At 36.9% G+C, this 21087-nt stretch overlaps 4 protein-coding genes, 1 long non-coding RNA gene and 1 pseudogene across 9 annotated transcripts; 2 read left to right on the plus strand and 4 right to left on the minus strand.

Annotated features, from left to right (window-relative positions):
* Positions 1–295: 295 nt before the first annotated feature.
* On the minus strand, positions 296–1332 carry LOC104737310 (protein S40-6-like). The gene has a single exon (XM_010457453.3). It carries the CDS (start codon positions 931–933, stop codon positions 448–450), a length of 486 nt encoding a protein of 161 aa, XP_010455755.2. The 5' UTR covers positions 934–1332; the 3' UTR covers positions 296–447.
* A 2572-nt stretch (positions 1333–3904) lies between these two features.
* LOC147929909 (uncharacterized) lies at positions 3905–5484 on the plus strand. 5 transcript variants are annotated; one of them, XR_015578926.1, is made up of 5 exons: positions 3905–4145; positions 4587–4739; positions 4824–4844; positions 4955–5010; positions 5189–5484. It is a non-coding gene; the product is annotated as an uncharacterized LOC147929909 (long non-coding RNA). The 5 variants fall into 5 exon arrangements; XR_015578925.1 differs by having other exon boundaries at positions 3906–4145; positions 4524–4739; positions 5206–5484; XR_015578927.1 differs by having other exon boundaries at positions 3949–4145; positions 5206–5484.
* A 1771-nt stretch (positions 5485–7255) lies between these two features.
* On the minus strand, positions 7256–7762 carry LOC104738437 (F-box/LRR-repeat protein At3g62440-like). The gene has a single exon (XM_010458613.1). The coding sequence runs from the start codon at positions 7760–7762 to the stop codon at positions 7256–7258; it is 507 nt and encodes a 168-aa protein (XP_010456915.1).
* A 3390-nt stretch (positions 7763–11152) lies between these two features.
* Positions 11153–12736, minus strand: LOC104737311 (ATP synthase gamma chain 1, chloroplastic). The gene has a single exon (XM_010457454.3). The coding sequence runs from the start codon at positions 12463–12465 to the stop codon at positions 11338–11340; it is 1128 nt and encodes a 375-aa protein (XP_010455756.1). The 5' UTR covers positions 12466–12736; the 3' UTR covers positions 11153–11337.
* Positions 12737–13849: 1113 nt separating this feature from the next.
* Positions 13850–18782, plus strand: LOC147929910 (tRNA wybutosine-synthesizing protein 2/3/4). The gene is made up of 9 exons (XM_087481829.1): positions 13850–14868; positions 15108–15498; positions 15775–16854; positions 16973–17102; positions 17303–17538; positions 17650–17785; positions 17916–17992; positions 18106–18212; positions 18411–18782. The coding sequence occupies exons 1-9, from the start codon at positions 14130–14132 to the stop codon at positions 18503–18505; spliced, it is 2991 nt and encodes a 996-aa protein (XP_087337955.1). The 5' UTR covers positions 13850–14129; the 3' UTR covers positions 18506–18782.
* A 227-nt stretch (positions 18783–19009) lies between these two features.
* LOC104737314 (putative F-box only protein 15 pseudogene) lies at positions 19010–20149 on the minus strand (annotated as a pseudogene).
* Between the last annotated feature and the right edge of the window lie 938 nt (positions 20150–21087).

Below are 21087 nucleotides of genomic sequence, written 5' to 3' on the forward strand. Positions count from 1 at the left end.
AACTTTAACCAAACATGGTGAAGAACTCAAAGAGGTTCTAGTTAAAGGTACTTAAGGCTAAGCCTCTAGGCTCTCTAATTAAAGATCATACAAAAAAAACAAGAACCTTCAAATAGAAACCAAAAAAAAAAACCAACAGAAGAAAAATAAAACGGGACCCCTGCATGGGGCTGACAAGTCATCATCATCATCACTATGATACTTATCTACTCTAAATAACACATTGAAATATAAATAATAACGATAATAAAGGAAAAAAATTAAACAAAAGACTCTTGGTATAGTGATCCCCACATGATGATGACGACAATGACATTGATAATGATGATGATGTGGATACCATAAAGTTGAGTTTTTCATGATGATGATAATGTTAAACAAGAGTTATGGGATTCATGCTCCTCCATGCACATGGATGATGATGATGATGAGATATTATAAACCTACTTACTCTAAGAAACCAGTTTTTGACAAGACAGCGTTTCTCACTTTGCTTAGATCTCTTCCTTTAAGTGTTCTTCCAACTCCTTCACACATAGAGAAAGAAGAGATCTGTGTTCTTGCTAGCTTTCTTGCAACCCATTCATGTGGAGGAACCATGCAACCATCATCATCTTCGTCGTCACCATGAGAACACAAATGACTACTCCATCTGCTGCTCTTTGAGTCACCACCATAAACCTTGGACCAATCAGGGACATTCATAGGTGCCGATGACTGTTTCACCCCTGAGACGTCCTTGCTTCTATGAATCTTCCACGGTGAAGATGAGGAAGAGAAATGACTTTTGGGTATTTTCATTTCAAGACCTGAAGTTTCTCCTTCTCTCAGAACTGACCACACATCTTCTTCTTGAAACTCTTCATCCCCTTCTACTCCCATTGAAGGAACCCTTCTACTACTATGTACCCTTCTTCTACCCCCTGAATCCATTGAGAGAGAAAGATCAAAGCACCAGATGATAATAAGTAGAGTTAATAAACAAATCCTTTTACTACTAATTTTTGCTTTTTTTAAGTGTTTGTTGTTGTTGTTCGTTTTGAGTTAAGTGAGAAAATATATAAAAATGTGAAAGAAGAGATAATCACAAAATAAACATTAAACCATCTCTCTTTGTTTGGCAAAATGAAAGAGAAAGAGAAAAGTCTGATATATAGAGAAGGAAGCTTCAAAGATCGATTACAAGAGCCACTCAACGAGAGAGAGGGTTTCGGAAAACTCCAAAACGTGTAATAATTTTTGTACTCTTCTTATTTTCTCTGCAATAATTTGTGCTTTAAAGACCTCAAAGAATGCTTCCTAAAAAGTTAAATAAAATCAACAGTTGCATTACTACAACTTTAAAAGAGTAAGTAGCCTTTAGTACTATTTTCTTACTGAGACCTGCCAAATTATTGACAGAGTCTGATTCATACAATACGACAAAAACATTGTACTATATATGAAAAGACTAGCTTTTATGTCAAATTATATATACTTTTTAAATTTCTTTTTTTGGTAAAATTTAATAGAATTCACGATGAATATCCCAAAAATAAGAGGACGAAATTAAATTTAACTCAAAAGCGTCTTTAATGACGTTACCTGATTAGAGTTACTTACCATCTCTTATCCAAAACGTGAAAAAGAAAGAGAGAGAGAGAGAGAGATCACTTCTTCTTATATTGCATTCAATTTACGTACCATTCAATAATTAGGTGCATCGTTTTAATGTCAAACAGAAAACTATTACAAGAGCGTGATCCACAAAAGATACTAGTGATAATAGGTTCATACGTGTTACATAAAAAATGTGATACGTCTAAGATACGAATGGGTTATATAATAATTGACATAAGAATGTGATACTGCAGCATCATTGCAACAAGAATCTAAGTTTATGTATTGTCCTAACTTCTAAGAAAAAAAAATAATGAAATATATACATAGATTATAGATAGATACATTAAACTATCACAAAAATGTCAAGGCAATGTCTCTATCCATTTTTTTGTCAACCAAGACAAAGTCATGTAAGCAAAAATAAGAGCACGTACGAAAAACATATTAACAACAAAATATTTCTGAACAAATAAGGTAACGACAAATTAGAGCTTAGAGATATCAAACAGGTCACCAATGTTTTCGAAAAACGATGTTTATGTGGTTCTAGTCTTCTAGATGATTGGAAAACTAAAAAAGTGGTAATAGTAATATATGTATGAGTTATGTAATTGGTTTTCTCCCTTAAGTTTTACAAAGTTTTTTTTTGATTAAGAGATTTGAGTATTTGACTAAGCTTTTGAGATGAAAGATATAAATATGTAAACAAAAAATGGTCTCACGTCAATTATAACAAAGGTCGAAACAAATTGTTTGATGTGATCATTACGAAATAATTATAAGAACTATAATCTATATTGTTTACGTAACAAAATTATATATAGATGTCGTAGTAATGTCAAACCTATACTAATGAGTAATAAATTAAGATAACAAAGAAAACTTCTACATAATTTTAACTGATTAAGTTTAAAGTTTAATTGGACCATCGTTTGCGTATAATTCTTTCTAATTAATCACACAGCTACAGAAATACCTATTCACAAGGAATATACATTTTGGGGCAAATCTTAGAGACTTGCACTCTACTTACATTGTGTATAAACGACTAAGTTACGGTCAGTAACCCGTCAAAACTCAAACGGATCGAGAAACTTTTGTCTTCTAGCTAGGGTTCAAAGGCACCTTAGAAGTTAGAAGGGAACCGTTTTAATTCTTACTCAGGTCCCGATTCCAAGAAGATTACAGACTTCGATTCAGAACTTTCTGGTTAATCCAAAAAAGTTATGGAACCTAGCTATAATATATTTAAATCTTTAGATGCAATATAAAAAAAAGTGTCCGTAGTAGATGTTTATTTAGAAGATTGAATTGAAATGGAGATTAAATTAGATGATGAGGAGGAGTGGAGAATGATGTGGACACATCACCCTACACAGTACACATACACTTTAGTTTCAGAAACTCTTATCCTTTTAAAAAGAAAAAAACTCCTCTCACTCTCACTGTCTCACACCAACACAAAAGCTTCTTTTAATTACTCCGGTAAACGAGCAAAAAGATTAGGCACACATACTCATGTATCTACTTCTATAATCTTACTCTCTGTTAAGACACCAAACGAGACGTCTCATTTATATTTTGAATACTGGCACACAAATAGTAAAACGAACTCATTAAAAAAATATGATTGCAAATTTTGTAGAGTGCTTGTGTTATTCCACAAGCATCCGATGACAAGTGTCGTTACGTTGCTGCATTAGCTAAGAACCTTGTGTGTATGCTCCTATTATTACCAACTCGGTTTATCCAAAATAAATAACAAGACATTAATGTAAAAGTCCATTGACTAGTTTGGTTGTCTCTAATCCGACAAATTTGTTTAATTTAAACATTGTGTTGATGGAAGAGTTTGTTTATATATCTAATCGACTTCGAGAGGTTTGATGTAACTAAATTACTATTAGCTGTAAGGATTTGGTGGGGGTAAAATCATATTTATTTTGGACAAGCCATTTGTCAGCTGTCTCAATGCTCTTGTGGGTTTGGCGGTTTATTTAGAACGTATGGTATATTTTCGTTAGACGCCCCAAAATTCCCAAAATTATAGATATTTTTGCAGCAGATCCTTTAAAGATTCATTATTTATACCAGTACAAAACTCGATTCCCCCAAAATTGAAAGACAATCAGTTTAATTATTTTTTATATTTAGAACTTGTTCATGCACTTTGTTGTATGAGTGAGAACTTAGAGCTTCTCCAACGGGGAGATTTAGCGGGGTTGTTATGTGAAAAATAGATTAAAAAAAAAAAATCAAAAATAGAGAAAAGAATAAGAGGCAGCTCTAATTTCGGATCAGTAAGAGATGTCTCTTATTGAAACGTGTCACCGTCTGGTTGGAAAAAGGTTTAATACATAAAAAAAAAATTATTTCGTTTTTTTTTCTTCGTTCTTCTCTCTCCCGAAAGTCTCTGAAAAGCGAAAACTGAGGCTATCGGATGTTTTATCATCATCATATCGACTGTGGTACGGCTAATCGATGAGTCGAAACCTAATCCAGAATTTATCGAACGGATCGTGAGGAGTTTTGAGCAGCGCAAGGTACTTACATATCCATGACTATGAATCTCCTGCAATTACGTTGTGTCTTTGGTTTAGTTTTGGGCCCCAAAATTTGGGGTTTGATTTCAGAAGATATCTAAAGGAGCTATTGGATTGAGTACTAGTGTAGTTTAGGGATTTTATAGCTGCCTTGCTGAGGAATTTGAATAGCTTTATGTATCTCCTAGATCAGATTTCTCCGATTACATCTCGTTGATAGAAGAAAGTTAGGATCAGTGGATTTGTTAAGTAGTTTATTCAATATGCTTTTAGGTTCTGTGACTTATATGTTGAGACTAACTTGAGAGGAATGTGCTTAAACCCTTTGTGAAATTTATGGGTCTAAGGGCTTTTCTTTGTTTGTGTACTTACCTTCAGATTGTTCAATGCTCTGTTATGCAAATCAGTCTACTACTTCACTGACCAACTCCGCACTTTTAGCTTCAAATGCAGCTCCTAACAGGGATTTCCCTCCGATTTACACTGGTCTGTCTTTAGTGTTTTAGTGCACTTTTAGATACAGCATGAAGATGATTAGTTATATTACCAAAGTGCACTTTTCCTCTGAAGCAAAACATGTCGAGAATCCTACAGGTTGCTAATTTTGGACGCTTTTATTTTTGTAACGGCTTTTGAAGATAGTTAGAATTGTTTCCTGATCGGTTTAGTTGTATGCAGAGGCTGTCAAGGAATTACATGGTAAGATACTTGATTTTGTTTATGTCAAGAGATCGATGCCTCCTAATGCTTGGTTGTGGTCATAGTTACTTGTTTTTTCCTTTTTCTAATGTGTTGATTCTTATCACTAGCAAATTCAAAGCCAAAACAACAAGGCCACGAGAGAGAGCCAAAAAACAAGTCAGAGGTATCTCTTTCTCAACCCTATATGTGTATCGATTCTGATTTTTATTTCTTTCTACTATTACAGAGGTGGTGTGTGTGAATGTTTTGCTTTTGAAACCAGAGTTCTGTTTTTGTTTTTTTTTATTTTTGTTTTGTTTATGGGAGCTTAACTAAACAATTGGTTTGTTGTTTCTTTTGAGGCGGTGAAACGAAACAGGTGTGTGTGTTGCAACTATGACGATGTTGACTCAAATCTTTGTCAAGGACAACACTAAGTATACTCAGATATATATGATGCACTTCCTTCCCATTGATGATGCTGAATTATGGACCCAAACGATGGCTAGATCGAATTAATTTTTTTTTTCAAAATTAAGAATCCCAAAAAGAGCTTCACCATTGGAGGAGCAAAATTTTAATTATTCTTTTACAAGTTCTTATTTTAAAAAAAAATACATAATAAATTCTTAAAAATTTTAAAAACCTCAAAATAAAAGTCTCACGGTTGGTGATGCTCTAGCTTCTATACTACGAGCTACTTATTTGAATAGAGGCCCTTAAACTTTATGCACGTAGGAAAAATCATATTAACAAGAAAATAGTTCTAAATGAATAAGGTAAAAGAAAAATTAGAGTTTAGAGATATAAAAACAGATCAACAACAATATATGAGTTATATAATTAATTGACATAGCTTTTTCAATTAAGAAATATGACAAAGTTTGGAGATGAAGATATTAAAAAGAAACGTAAAAGATTCACATCTTCAAACAATTTGTTTGAAATGATAGGAACTATAATTACTATAATCTTTAATGTTTACGACAGAACTAAACAATTACTGTTAACGTGGTGATGTCAAACTTATGTTGAATAATAAATTAAAATAACAGTAAAAGCTGCTATTTTAACTAATTTGGTTTAAAGTTTAATTCGACCATAGTTTTTGCATATTATACAATTCAACAACACACAAACAATCAAAAGAAGAAAATGATTTGGGGTGATTTGGGGCGAGTTTTAGAGACTTGACTATATTTACTAATTGTACATAAACGACTATATCTAAAGCTTTGACAAAAAAGTTTTTCCTATTAATTAGATTAGTAAATGGCTTTTCCCACATTAATCAAAAGGACATTTTTTGTGCGGTTGGTTAATCCTAAAAATGGAGGAAAATATTTAAGTTCACTCCTAGGGTGAACCTTTTTGTTCACTTTTTCCTTTTCGACCAATTATAATCTTTTATACTTTATATTATTTAAAAGAATAAATCAAAATTAAATTAAAAAACAAAACAGATTAAAAAAACAAATTCTGTATAATTTTTTTTAAGGAAAGTTAAATATTGGTTTTGGATTAGATTTTACAATTATATAATAAAATGATGTATCAGTTTGGGTTTACAATTAAGGTGATTGCAGTTTAGATTTTACAATTCAAACAAAATTATATGTCGGTTTGGGTTTATAAATGAAGTGGTTAGGGTTTAGATTTTACAATTAAAACGAAATTATATGTCGGTTTGGGTTTACAAATGAAGTGGTTAGGGTTTAGATATTACCATTAAAACGAAATAATATGTCGGTTTGGGTTTACAAATGAGATTGTTAGGTTTTAGATTTTATAATTAGAATGAAATTATATGTCGGTTTGGGTTTACAAATGAGATGATTAGGGTTTAGATTTTACAATTAGAATGAATATGTCGGTTTGGATTTACAAATGAGATGGTTAGTGTTTAGATTTTACAATTCAAATGAAATTATATATCGGTTTAGGTTTATAAATAAGCGGTTTAAGTTTTTAATTTTACAGATTTTGTTTCCTTATTTTATAAGAAGGTGAATGAATAGGTTCTTAAATGCATTATGACATGTCAGATTCTCATTGACTAAAATAATGAGAAGTGAACAAAGGGGTTCACCTTAGGAGTGAACTCAAGAATTGTTCAAAAATAGAGATTCCTTATGTCTCTCACAACTAGCCCTGCGCTTCCTTTGCACCTATCTGATAGTTTATGTAAACAAGTATGAGGCATGCTAATATTTGTAAGAACTGAGACAACTCGAAGATGGTAATATGGTTTAAAGATGTTACTCGAAAATCTTCTATCCCTGATTCAGAGAGGCACGCATACCCTTCTAGGCACTCACAAATTTGGTCGGCTTTACTACTGTTATGAAGGTTACTAGATACTGTGACACGTTTGAGACTAGGAGAGTTCTTGGTCAGTGTGGGAAAAAAAACTTCAGCAGATACAAAAACTAGCTTTCTCTTACCCTTAGAGTGTCTGCAGACCATAGGTTCAATGTTTTCACATTACCCAGCGCTTCAATAAACCTGGTTGCATCAAAGGCTTGGTTCTCCCTCAAATGCAGAGACAATTGAGCTGTATGCAAGTAATCAAAGTTCACAACACCATAGGTTTGTGGTACAAAATCACGGTAGTAGAGAAGCTCGAGCATTGGTGTCTCAAAACTCAAGGTTGTAAAGTCAACCAGCGGAATATAAATGTCCTTAACAATCCAAAGGACTGTAAGACTAGGACTAGAAATCACTCCTCCCCACCTCCACATATCCCATGTGACACCAGCAAGCTCTAGTGAAAACAAGGCAGGACAAGCAGCCAAAAATTTTTGGAACACACAAATCTGACACGGAGGAGTATCATATCTAACTGAGTTCAGAATGAGGCTCTCGAGCATAGGGAGAAAAGCATTCCTAGGAAGTGTTCTAACTCTGAAGTCTTTGCCTAATTTCAACTTCTCCATGGTTTTGCTTTAAAGATACCAGGAGGAAATTCGATGGAACCAGCTTCAACATTGATTTCAGCGTCCAGGAGACCTTTAGGAGTAAGGTGTTCTATGCAAGATTTCAGCTTACTCAGATGATTTCTACGAACCCCCATCGGACTGTGGTAATCAATGACCAGTTTGTTCACCCGAGTTGTGCTGTTCAAACGAGAAGTGCTTGCCACAAACTCGGCAAAGTCGTCTCCGTACCCCTGAACGTTCGTGTATTGAAGAGACAGAATGATATCAAAGAGACTATGAAGCTCCGGAGCAAGTAGCTTAACGAACGCAGAATTTTTTGCAGAGGTAAACAAAACCACACTCTAAACCATATCATAAGGTAGATCCCTGAACCCAGTCATGCTTCTATCAACCCTAAATCAAAAAACCTAAAGCAATTAGAAACCACTAAGCGTTTCTGAGTGATCAACCTTTTAGCTTTGTAGTCAACCTTAAAGCCAGTTCTTCAAGGCTGTATATCTCCAAACCAGGCAGCGTTTCTGAGTGGGCACAGTCTTGGAGAGAATGTTTTGTTGGCTTCGAAACTTATTTGCAACTATGGTAAAGCGTCTTGCCCCAAGAGTGCTTTGCTTAAAGTGGACATCAGGAAAGCTTTTGACTCCGTCTGCTAGGATTTCATCATCAGGATATTGGAAGCTCAAGTTTTCCCTCTGCTTTTTAGAGCATGGATAAAGGAGTGTATATCTACACCGCAGTTCTCCATAGCAATCAATGGTGAGCTAGCGGGTTGTTTCAAAGGGGAGAAGGGGTTAAGACAAGGGGACTGCCTCTCACCATTTTTGGTCATCATGGTCATGGAGGTTCTCTTAAGGATGTTGGACGTGGGGGCTGAGCAAGGCAAGTTTTCTGCACATCCTCTGTGTATCTCTCCTTGTCTCACTCACCTGGCATTCGCTGACGATCTCCTTGTATTCTTTGATGGGTCGCATCACTCCCTGAGCGGAATTTGTGACATTCTTCAGCTATTTCACTCTTTCACTGGGCTTGACATAAATCTAACAAAATCTGAGCTTTTCTTTGGAGGGTTTGACGAGGTGGAAGCGGTTGAGCTATCTGAGTTGATTGTAATTAAACTAGGTTCCTTTACTACTAGATACTTAGGTTGCCCTAAGCCCCACACCAAGCTGTCTCTGCCTACTCTTCAACTGTTCATTCAAAAGATAACAAACCAGTTGCATTCTTCGACCGCCAAGTATTTATCATATGCAGGGAAAATTCCCCTATTGTTTTTGTTATTTATGGCAAAATAAATTTCTGGAGCCAAGTGTTTGTCCTTCCAAAGGGTCTTTACCAGAAGATTGACTCCCTCTGTGCGACATTCCTCTGGAAAAACGCAACCTCCTCAGCAAGAGGTGCACGAGTAGCATGGTCGGACCTCTGTAAAACCAAACAAGAGGGAGGTCTGGGCATCTGCTCCCTTGAAGAATTCGCAACAATGTTCAGACTGAAGCAGGTGTGGCACCTTTTCACCAGGTCTGGTTCCCTTTGGGTCAGGTGGCTGGACTTTAATGTTTTCGACCGCAGAAACTACTGGTTAATGGAGAGTTCTTCGCGTTTGTCCTGGAGCATAAGGAAGATGATTGAACTCAAATCTACTTTCAAGAGATTGTTCCGTTTCCAGGTTCGTGATGGGCTTAAGGCTCTATTTTGGATTGATTCATGGACGTGTCTAGGTCCCCTAATTGATCTCTTTGGTGAGTTGGGACCAAGGAAGCTTCGTATCCCCAAATGGGCTAAGGTTTGGGAGGCTACTCGCAATGGACAGTGGTGCATGCCTAATGCAAGGTCTCACCAAGCAGAACAGTTGCAAATCTGTCTCTTGGCTATGCAACCGCCATCTCCCTCTCGGGGGTCCTGATCACTACCAATGGAGGCAACCCTCAGGTTCGTTTGCTGAGAAGTTCTCATCAAAAGGGACTTGGTTACAAACTCGGGAGAGCTCTCCCTCAGTGCCTTGGTTTAAAAGTGTCTGGTTTAAGGAGGTGGTACCAAAGTTCTCATTTTTCCATTGGCTGGCTGCTCAAGGACGGTTGAACACGAGAGATAGGTTAACTCGGTGGGGGTTAACTGTTCCTGCAACTTGTGTTCTCTGGACTTCCGGGTTGGAGTCTCATCACCATCTCTTCTTCGAATGTGAATATTCTACGGCCCTGTGGGTTTCTCTAGCGGCGAGAATCTTGCCTAACCCTCTGGTTTCACTAGTAAGTGCATTCTCCTAGGTGCTTAATGTCCAATCTTCTCCTCCTGCCTTCGCAAGTAAGATCCTTAAGCTCTTGTTGCAAACGGTGATATATGAAATCTGGAAGGAACGAAACCGTAGGGTCTTCTCAACGGAATCTCGTTCTCTCGCAGCTACTAAGACTCTAATAGGTTGCACGATGCGGAACCGCCTAATCTCTTTCTCGTCGAAGGACCCAGCTTCCGGAATCTCTCTCCTTGGCTATTATTTCGGTTGTATCACTAGCCCACTTTAAGTGTGGCAAAGCTCATATTATGTAGTAAGTAAAATGTTCCCGGTGCTCTCTCTCTGCTAAAGAGCTAGGTTTTGGTTTTTTGGGGTTTCATTGTAAAATGTGAACCTTTTTTTTATTTGTATAAAATTTAACAAGAAAAAATATATATATTTCCTCTTTCAATCTCAATTTTGTTTTTTTTTTTCCGTTCAAAGCTTTTTATATTATATGACTCTTGTTTGATTGTCAAATTCAGGGTGTTGTTGCAGGGCTTTTGGTTCAAAACTTTCTCAAGTTGTTATTAAATTTTGGTGAATGCTTCTCCATATATATACTTAGTTAAAACTTAAAATGGCTTTGCTTCCTCCAGCTCTCTTCACGTTTAACGTGGCATGGGGACTCTATGTGCTATCTATGTAAACATGTATCAGATTTACGTCGTCTCCTTTTTCTTCTTACGGTTCTCTAAATTGGTTGTGTATGTACAGATATATTGCCCAAAGGGCTTACTCGGGAGCTTCGAGTTGCAGATGAGTATGAGAAAGCAATAGCCATAGTTATTCTTGATTATGCATCTTTCTTAGCTTCTTCTTTTTTGTCGTTTGCTTTTCTTCCTTTATGATACAAGTATGTAATTGACACAAACCATACTTATATTAGGATCCCCATTGCTCTTTGTCCACCTAAGTGGTCAGCTTCTCCCATATCAATTTCTTGCTTATAAGATAGCTCCTTTGGTTAAAGTTGAATCATAAAGCCAAGAATGATGCATTGTTATGCCTAACTAAGATAAGATCCTTCATAACAGCAATTGAATAGGATTCAACTAACAAGAAAAAAACAAATCTTATTCCTTCAAAAGGATTCTACAAAAAGGCTCATCATCCACAAAATATTCAACAAAGATTTCCATCAATTTATCCAATGAAAGGCCAAAATAGATACAACCTCGCACTTTGTTTGTAATTGCATGATTATATGAAGAAAAAAAAGATTATAAGGAGTTGTTCTAGAGATTACCATTATACATTATACAAACGATAACGAGAATTAAAAAAGAGTTTGACAGTTCCAAACAAATCAAACCTGTGCATTAGCTCCAGCAACAATCTCAAGAATCTCTCCAGTAATCTTAGCTTGACGCTTTCTATTATACACCATAGAAAGCGATTTCTTAAGATCCGATGCATTGTCCGAAGCACTGCTCATTGCACTCATTCTAGCTGCAAGCTCACTAGCCAACGACTCCTGCAAAGCCCTAAGAATCTGACTGTTAAGGTACAGAGGCAACAAAGCATCAAGAATCTGAACAGGGTCTTGCTCGAATTGCAAGATGGGAGAGAAATCAGCGGTTGGTGTCCTAAAAGTCTCTCTTTCAACAGTCAGTTTCCCTTCTTTCGTCGTTAACCTGAACAACTCATCTTCCGCAGCATCAACACAGTTCCCATTAATGTCACAGATCTCTCCTTTAGGCGATAGAGGCAGTAGCGTGTGGATCACGGGTTCTGACTTGACCAAAGACACAAACTTTGTGTACAAGAGCTCGACTTTGTCGACTTCTTCACTTATAAACAGAGAGAAGACATCATCAGCCACAGCTTGAGCTTCTTTGGCCGTCGGTAAAGTTCCGGCTTCGAGGAACTTGTCGACGGGGATGTACGGACGACGGAGGAAATACGAGTTTCCCTTCTTGCCCACGCTAATGACTATGTAATCAAGACCAAGACCTTTAAGCTCTTTGATCCTCGCCTCTGCTTTCTTAATGATGAAGTTGTTGAATCCACCGCACAATCCACGATCACCGGTTACGACAACGAGTGCCACTTTCTTAACCGGTCTGACCTTGGTTAAAGGCACATCGACATCATCGGTTTGAAGCTGTTCGTTGATGTTGTAAAGAACCTCAACTAGGGTTTCAGAGAATGGTCGTCCGTTAACGACAGCTTCTTGAGCTCTCCTGACTTTAGCAGCAGCGACAAGCTTCATAGCTTCGGTGATCTTCTGAGTGTTCTTGACGGAATCGATACGGTCTCGGAGCTCACGAAGAGACGATTGGATTGGTGAAACAGAGGAAGATCTCGAAGGAGGAGAGGTAGTGTGGTTAGGGAGGAGAAGTGGGTTGAGAACAGATCGGAAAGATAAGGAAGAGGAATCAGAAAGAGATGGTTTTGATGAAACCCACATTGTTGTTAGATTAGAGCAAGCCATTGTTCTTGATTCTGAGAGAGAAGGTTTTGTTTTTCTTATTCTTCTTCTTTTGTTTTGTTGTTTTCGCTTAACCTTATCTCTGTTTCTTCTGATTGTATGAAAGAAGAAGAAGAAGAAAGAAGAGAGGAAGAGATTTGAGTGGAGGGAAGCCAAGGTAATGAGATTGGGTTTGGAGATAAGGTTTTTAGCCTTTGAGTCTTTGGAGTCTGTCTGCCCAATGGTGGGATCCTCTTTGTTGACATGGCGTTGTATTAGTGGATAGTTCGAGATCTTCATAAAAAAATTCCCATTTTTGTGTGTGTGTGGGTTATATCTAGTTCTTTGTTTACCAGCCAACCAATGTTATGCGTTATGAGTTTTGATTTTGAAAATATCTGATTTAATTAAGAAAGGATAGAAATTAGTGTTATTCGGATTGGTTTAGTGTGATTTGGTATGGTGTAATTGGTTCAATTACAAAACATATATACCAATCAGATTTCCTTACAAGTGGAAGTTTTATCTGGTTTGATTTTGTTAATTGCTTCAAAATCCAGAATATTTCAATAAGCATATTACATTGAAATAATTAAATTATATACAACACATAGAAATTTATAAAATTTTATTCATCAAATTAAATATATATATATTTTTTTAAAAAATCAACTTTCATCAAAATAAAATTCTGGCTACAATTGAAACCGAAACAATTAATACATGGTAGTCAACACATAGAATTTTTTTTATTTTTACTTTTGTCAAACTACAATTGAAACCGAAATAATACATGCATATTTAGAATATGCTTCTCTTTTTTAGCCAGCACTTGGAATATGCTTAATATGATCATAGAAACCACAAAAATTCTCAACCTTGCTATGAACAAGATTTTAGTCTTACGTTTTGTCCTCTTTCCATCACCAAACATTCTTTTTATCTTTTATTATTACTACTAAGCTCAGTTTCTTATGGATGTGGACAAACTCAATAATTCATCGCCATAAATTACAACCGACAATCTAATAACATTCTATTTATTTATTTTAAGTAAGAATCAAATCAACCTTCGATGCATACCGTACCTGATGGAAAGAATCTTTAATCATATTTAGGGCTAATAGAGACAATCCACGTTAAATCTGTCCCGTATTAATATGAACCTTTTGCTCGACTGATAATTTAGAAAATCTCAATCGAACAAAGATTACAATATCAACACAGGGAGCAGTCTAACTTGGATTGACTACCATCACTCTTAAGTAAAATGAATATAGTGATCCATCGAATTCGATATCTTTATTGGAAAATGAAACTTTAAAAGAAAAAGACAAGTGAGAAATAGATTGATAGTGCAAAGTGTAAGCAACTTCAATATATATAATAAGACACAAAGACCTTCATCACCTACAAAAATTTGATGTTAGTTACTACTTAGTTAGGTCACGAAATATACACCATTCTCACGCATCTTGTGTTACGTCGATTATGATCCGAGTAAAGAAAGCCGTACCTAACCGGAAATAACCGAAACGAAATCCAAATTACACAACGCTTCTAAAACGGCAGCAAATAATGTCGTTTCGTACTGAGTCATCTTCTTCGTCACTGGATCTAAAGCGCCACACTCTTAAGGGTTTATGAAACCTTAAAGGTTAGGGTTTTAACACATAAACTCAAAGGAGATGGATTTCGAGAAGAGGAAAGCTGCGACCTTGGCTTCAATTCGTTCATCGGTGACTGATAAATCTCCCAAAGGCTATCTCGATGAACCCATCATCCCTCTCCTCGAAACCATCAACCATCACCCATCTTACTTCACTACAAGTTCATGCTCAGGTCGAGTCTCAATCCTTTCTCAGCCCAAACCAAAATTGAACGATTCAACTAAGAAGAAAGCTCGTGGTGGGTCATGGCTCTACATCACGCACGATCCAGCCGATCCGGATTTGGTGATTTCTCTCCTTTTCCCTTCCAAGTCAAATCAGATTGACCCAAAAGTTGACCAGCCCAGCGAATTAGTCTTCCGATTCGAGCCATTGATCATTGCTGTTGAATGTAAGGATTTGGGTTCGGCTCAGTTTCTTGTGGCGCTAGCTATCTCAGCTGGGTTTAGAGAGTCGGGAATCACATCTTGCGGCGATGGCAAAAGGGTGATTATAGCTATACGATGTTCTATTCGAATGGAGGTGCCTTTGGGTGATACACAGAAGCTGATGGTTTCACCTGAGTATGTGAAGTTTCTAGTTGATATTGCTAATGAGAAGATGGATGCGAATAGGAAGCGAACCGTTGGGTTTGGTGTAGCTTTGACTAGTAATGGTTTCAAGAATCCAGATGCAAATGATGTGGATGAAGATGATAATTACGAGAATCTAGCTGGAGATCATGATTTAAGTATCAACAATGGAGACTTGCATCCTGGTAAGTTTTTGTTATATCCCTATGTGATTGTTGTGTTAGTAAGATAGCTTGAGTAGTGCAATGAGATAGGATATGCTACAGTCAGTCTGTAATGTAGTGTTTAACTATAGTCTTGTTTAGTTTATACTGGAGGTAGTGTATCCTATGGTCGAGAGTTTTGAGTTATGTCTACTTGGTTTGCAGGATAACTTTCAAATTTTAAACGTGATAGCCAGTTTCCGTATCTAAATCATTGGCAGGGCTTCAGCAAGATCTCATACTGCTCTCAAAATTATCCATAGTCGGGGAAACTGTTGAGAAGCTTTACCTTTGGGGACACTCAGCTTGTACGATAGATAAAACAGACAGAAAAGAGGTTATTGTGTTTGGTGGGTTTGGAGGTTTTGGTAGACATGCTCGAAGAAACGAGTCTTTGTTGCTCGATCCTTCAAGTGGCACCTTAAAGTTGATTGCAGTCAATGAATCTCCATCAGCACGACTTGGCCACACAGCTTCAATGGTTGGCGATTTTATGTTTGTAATTGGAGGAAGGGCTGATCCCTTGAAAATTTTGAATGATGTGTGGAGGCTCGATATACCCAAGGGTGAATGGAGCTCACAGAGGTGTATTGGAAGTGAATTTCCTCCAAGGTAAATGTCATTTTGTGTGTCCATTTCTTTAACAAACCTTTGACCTATTTCCAATGATAAACTTCTATGTACTGTTTATTTTGTTAAATGAACCTCAAATTCTCAGAGATGCTCTCAACTGTATTTTAGAAACTATTAATCCTATTTATTGCACTTAGTTTGATGTCTATCTTGCTTCGTTTCTTTGGTTGATTATATGTTTTTGTTGTATTAACATCTTTTCAGATAATTGTTACTCAAATTTTCTTCTAAATGCAAATCCTTTGAATTGAGCAGGCATCGGCATGCAGCAGCCAGTGTTGGCTCAAAAGTATACATATTTGGTGGGCTCTACAATGATAAGATAGTTTCCTCTTTGCACATTTTGGATACAAAGGACCTTCAGTGGAAAGAAATTGAACAACACGGTCAATGGCCCTGTGCGCGCCACTCTCATGCTATGGTTGCATATGAGTCTCAGTTATTCATGTTTGGAGGGTACAATGGAGAAAATGTACTCAATGATCTATACAGCTTTGATGTCCAAAGCTGTTATTGGAAACTTGAAGTGATTTCTGGAAAATGGCCTCATGGCAGATTTTCCCACTCAATGTTTGTTTATAAGCATATTATTGGTATCATCGGAGGTTGTCCTGTCTCACAAAATTGTCAAGAGTTGACGTTGCTAGATCTGAAGCACCGAATGTGGAGGAGTGTGAAGTTGGAATTCATGAATAAAGAGTTGTTTGTTCGAAGTACAGCCAGCGTTCTTGGTGATGATCTCATCGTCATTGGTGGTGGAGCTGCTTGCTATGCTTTTGGGACAAAGTTTAGTGAACCAGTGAAAATCAACTTGGTTCAATCTGTGACTATGAGTGAAAATCTTGTTCCTCCTCAACCTGAAGATGTTTCTATAGAATCGAATAAAAACAATGCAGATTTGAAGACTGAAACGTCTCTGTCTCAACCATGGGTGATACAGTTAGAAAGAAAGTATGCAAAGTTTGGCAAAGACATACTTCAAAATTTCGGATGGTTAGACCTTGAGAGGAAGGTTTACTCAAACGAAAAAGGTCTTTGTATATGCTTTCCTGTGACTGAAAAGTTTTCTGAACTTTTCCATGAGAAGCAGCTTTTGGGCGAAGACAAAGAAGGGTCAGAGGATGATAACCTAATAAAGGGTCTATCGTTAAAGGATATATCCAGCTTAGCAGCTTTGAATCTATTGAAGGAACATGGTGCTAAAAAACTCATTAATGTATCTTTTGAAGCCAAAAAAGTTGCAAAATCCCCAGTACAGAGAATGAGAGAAGATATAACATCTGTACTTAAACAGAAAGGCCTACCGGAAGAGCTTTTGGATGAGCTTCCACAGAAGTAAGTATTCCTGAAAGCTGATTTTATAATAGTCGGGAACTAAAATGGTGAGAATCTGATTGCGTGCATGTTTTTTTCGCTTCCATCTGATAAGTAATTGTATTTTCTCTACTGGTAGATGGGAACGGCTTGGGGATATTGTTGTGCTTCCTGCAACATCCTTTAAAGATCCAGCTTGGAGATCTATCAGTGATGAAGTTTGGTGTGCTGTTTCTAAATCGCTTAGTGCCAACCGCCTTGCACGCCAAGTATGTTGCTTTAGATCTTTGCACCAATTTTTTTAAGTGCAAACCTTTATATCTTACCTATTCGTCTTGAAGCACTTCGAAATCTACATTATTGATTTATTACAAGTTATGACAATGCTGAGAACTTTACAAACCACTGTCTTACCCAAATTTCATTTGCTTACCAGTAAGACTTATCATCGATTTTGTGTCTTTTTTAGGGACGAGTTGAAGCTAATGGTACAAGAGATAGTACATTGGAAATTCTTGTGGGAGACAATGGATGGGTTGATCACCGTGAAAATGGGATCTTGTACTCTTTTGATGCTACGAAGTGCATGTTCTCGTGGGGTAACCTCTCAGAAAAGCTTCGTATGGGTAACATGGCCTGTGAAAATGAAGTTGTGGTGGATCTGTTTGCTGGAATTGGATATTTCGTTCTCCCATTCCTTGTGAGGTAGGCCATTATCCAAAAAAAGTAGAGCAGACATCGTGGTTTATACAATCAGAAGCCATTACTTTCTTGGATCACATGCAACTACAATGCATTCTTAATTTACATTTGCAGGGCAAAAGCAAGGATAGTTTATGCTTGTGAGTGGAATCCCCATGCTATTGAAGCTCTTCGACGTAATCTTGAAGCAAATTCTGTTTCTGAGCGTTGTATCATTCTTGAAGGGGATAACCGGATCACCGCACCTAAAGTACGGTTGATGATATTCCAAACTGCTTACCATATATCAAATCTTAGGCAATACGGTTCATGGTATAATTGTTGGATCGAGTAAATTACTTAAGTAATAGATTTTGCGTTTCAAATATTTTGATTCTCAGGGGGTAGCTGACAGAGTCAATCTTGGTCTTATCCCGAGTAGCGAAGGAAGCTGGGTCACAGCTATTCAGGCATTAAGGTGATTCTAATCTCCTTAAAACTTGGTTCTTTATAACAAGAACCAACAGCATAAAATTTGAAACAAGTTTTAGAACTGAGTCATGTCTCTGTACTTGTTATTGGAACTTGCAGGCCGGAGGGAGGAGTACTCCATGTGCACGGGAATGTCAAGGACTCAGATGAGAGCAGTTGGGGCGAGCATGTCACCAAAACATTAAATGATATCGCTAGAGCCGAAGGTAATAATAAGTTTATGAACAAAATTGAAAACCCTCAAAGAAAGAGCATTGTTTTTCAAATTGTAGTTTTGGTACTCCTAAACCAGTTTCTGAATCAAGACTAGGATATTACTGCGTGATGATGAGATTTCTTATCTTGATTTGGGTAAATACTAGAGAATAACCTGGGACATATATTTTTGGGTTCTCATGGTTTAGGTCATAGATGGGATGTTACAGTGGAACATATAGAGAAGGTGAAATGGTATGCTCCTCGGATTCGCCATCTTGTCGCCGATGTGAGATGCAGATGATGATGATGACAAGGACAAGAGTGCAAAGAGATTTCCCATTGTGCAGGTGAAATGGTACGCTCCTTGGAATCGCCATCTTGTAGCCGATGTGAGATGCAGTTGATGATGATGGACAATGACAAGAGTGCAAAGAGACTTCCCATTGTATTGTTTATTTAACTTGAATGATCTCAATTCTCAACTGCTATAACTAGTTTTTTTTACTATTTGAGACATTGACTTCCTCTGTAACAATCCAGAAGAAATTAAGACAAGTTTTATATTATTGGTTTCCAAATTAAGTAGTAAGATTCTTTTTGTCAAATAGTTACATGTCCATTTTGAGTGATTCTGATACACATACTACTGTGTACCAAAACGTAAAACTTGTCAAGATCATTACAGAATCCAAAACTAACATAGTTGATGTCAAAATACATGGTAGAAGGATGATCCTTGATCAAAAATAAATGAACACAAAGAAGAAGAAAAAAAAAAGAGTTTTAAGAACACCAAACAACCTTCTTAGTCTGGAACTGGAATCAGACTTGGAACGTACACATAGCTACAAATAAACGGGTCACTGTAGTGAGATCCATGTCGTCCTGTCTCGATTTGTTTTCTGATCCCACCTTGATCAATTTGGTAAAAAGTGATGCAAGCACACCACTTATCATCATCTTCCTTGACATATGCTTCGCACCATGCCATGATAATTTTGTGATTTCCAATGGAGTATCCCGGACGAGCCATATCAGTATGGTAATGTAACAACGGAAGCTGAGGGCTAGTGACATTAAAAAATTTGGTAAACGAAACAACTCCATCACTCAACTTGTTTGTCACCCACACCTCAATCTCCGTTGATACTTCTTCCTCATCATCCTGCATATCTTGTAGTAATAAAGAGAGCCTATCTCCACTGAAACAGCCTAATCGTCTAGTCTCCCGGGTACTAGGACAAACACATACGTTCTTGAACGTTTCCATGGTGAAATCAAAACTTAGAATAAACTTTTGATCAGTAACCCAATACATATTACCCTTCACTGACACACCTTTGCAATCAGTATCTACATCCAAATCGACCTTAGCATCAAGACTTCTCCACGAATCAGAACTGAATTCATACATCTCATACTCTTCTGGATCATCATCAGACAGAGGACCAGAAAACCTCAAGATCTTGTAGTTATGGCGACACGTATTGTCGTATCCCATCCCAAAGTAATCATCAGTTTCAGACTAACAGACCAACGGTTCGATCCATTTGATTTGACTCGTAACCGGATTCCAAACGGCGAGTTCGGTGTGTCTTTCTTCGTAAATCGATATCGGGTCACTGCCGAAACACAGCATGAGTCCATCACAGTGAACCATATAATCAAACGAATATGGAGAGCGAATCACGTCTGGGAGTGGTGAATCTTTATGGATTCCGGTCAACGGATCCATGATTTGAACCGTCTGATTATCATCGATCCTTATGAAACGTTCCGGAGAGCGATCCAAGTGATTGTACATGAATCTCTTGTCGGTGATGAGATCGTACCATTGCTTGCACGTCGACTTGAATCGGTTCAAAGACTCGGCAGGAGTCCTGATTAGTATTTCTTCTATTAGCTCAAATGGCAAAAACCGCAACAAATGCTTCGCAGAAGCCATGGACGCTTGATTGAAACAGAGAGATGTGGTTTCTTGATTGATAAGGTTGATTGAAACAGAGAGATGTGGTTTCTTGATTGATAAGGTTTCTTGTTTCCTTTTTTAGTTAGGTTTAAGATTTTAAGCGCTATAATATCGTGGTCAACCGAACCAAACATACCAATCGAATTAAAGTAAACCAACAATGTGAGCGGTTTAGAGTTTTTCTTTTTTAATATTCTAATGTGTTTATAAAAATACTTTTGACAAAAGAAGAAAACTACAATTTTTAGAAAATAGAGATTAACTAAAAAGAAAAAAAAAAGTTTCATTGAATCATTCAAAGTAGCATTCTAAAAAAAGTTGTGATATTTTGAATAACAAGAGATTTAAAGTTGGTTTTATAAACTATTGATTGAATAACAAGAGATTCTAGATTATTTTAAAGAAATTTATATAAATCTTAGTTGAATAACATAGGATTTCATGAGATTTTTCAAAATGTTCAATTGAATAACAAAGGATTTTAAGAATACTTTAAAATCATTTAAAATGTTAAGTTCAATATCCCCTCTAAATCTCAATATTCATATTGTTTGCGTATTAGAGTAATCAAATGTGTACCAGTTTAGTATTGGTTAATACTTAATATTGGTTTAGTTATTGTCAAACATTGAAAAAGTAGTTATCACACGTGGCAAAAACTTAATTTGAGAAGCCATTGCATTTGTGAACTTAAAAGGACCCTTCGGCTTGCAAAAAGAAGAGTCAATGTAGGAATGGTCTGAGCATCCTCCTGACTCCATCACGTAGTAAGAATGGGGAAAAACATTAGACCAGGTCACATTTTGAAGCACTCGATCAAGCTTCTTGCAAATGACACCACTTTCTCGCCTGTTAGTCCAAGTGAAACAAGGACCATGAACCGCCAGTTCCGGAAAAGAACAATAACGAATAAC

This window comes from Camelina sativa, chromosome 13 (assembly GCF_030686135.1).
Source record: "Camelina sativa cultivar CO46 ecotype springtype chromosome 13, ASM3068613v1".
NCBI classification, from domain to species: Eukaryota; Viridiplantae; Streptophyta; class Magnoliopsida; order Brassicales; family Brassicaceae; genus Camelina; species Camelina sativa.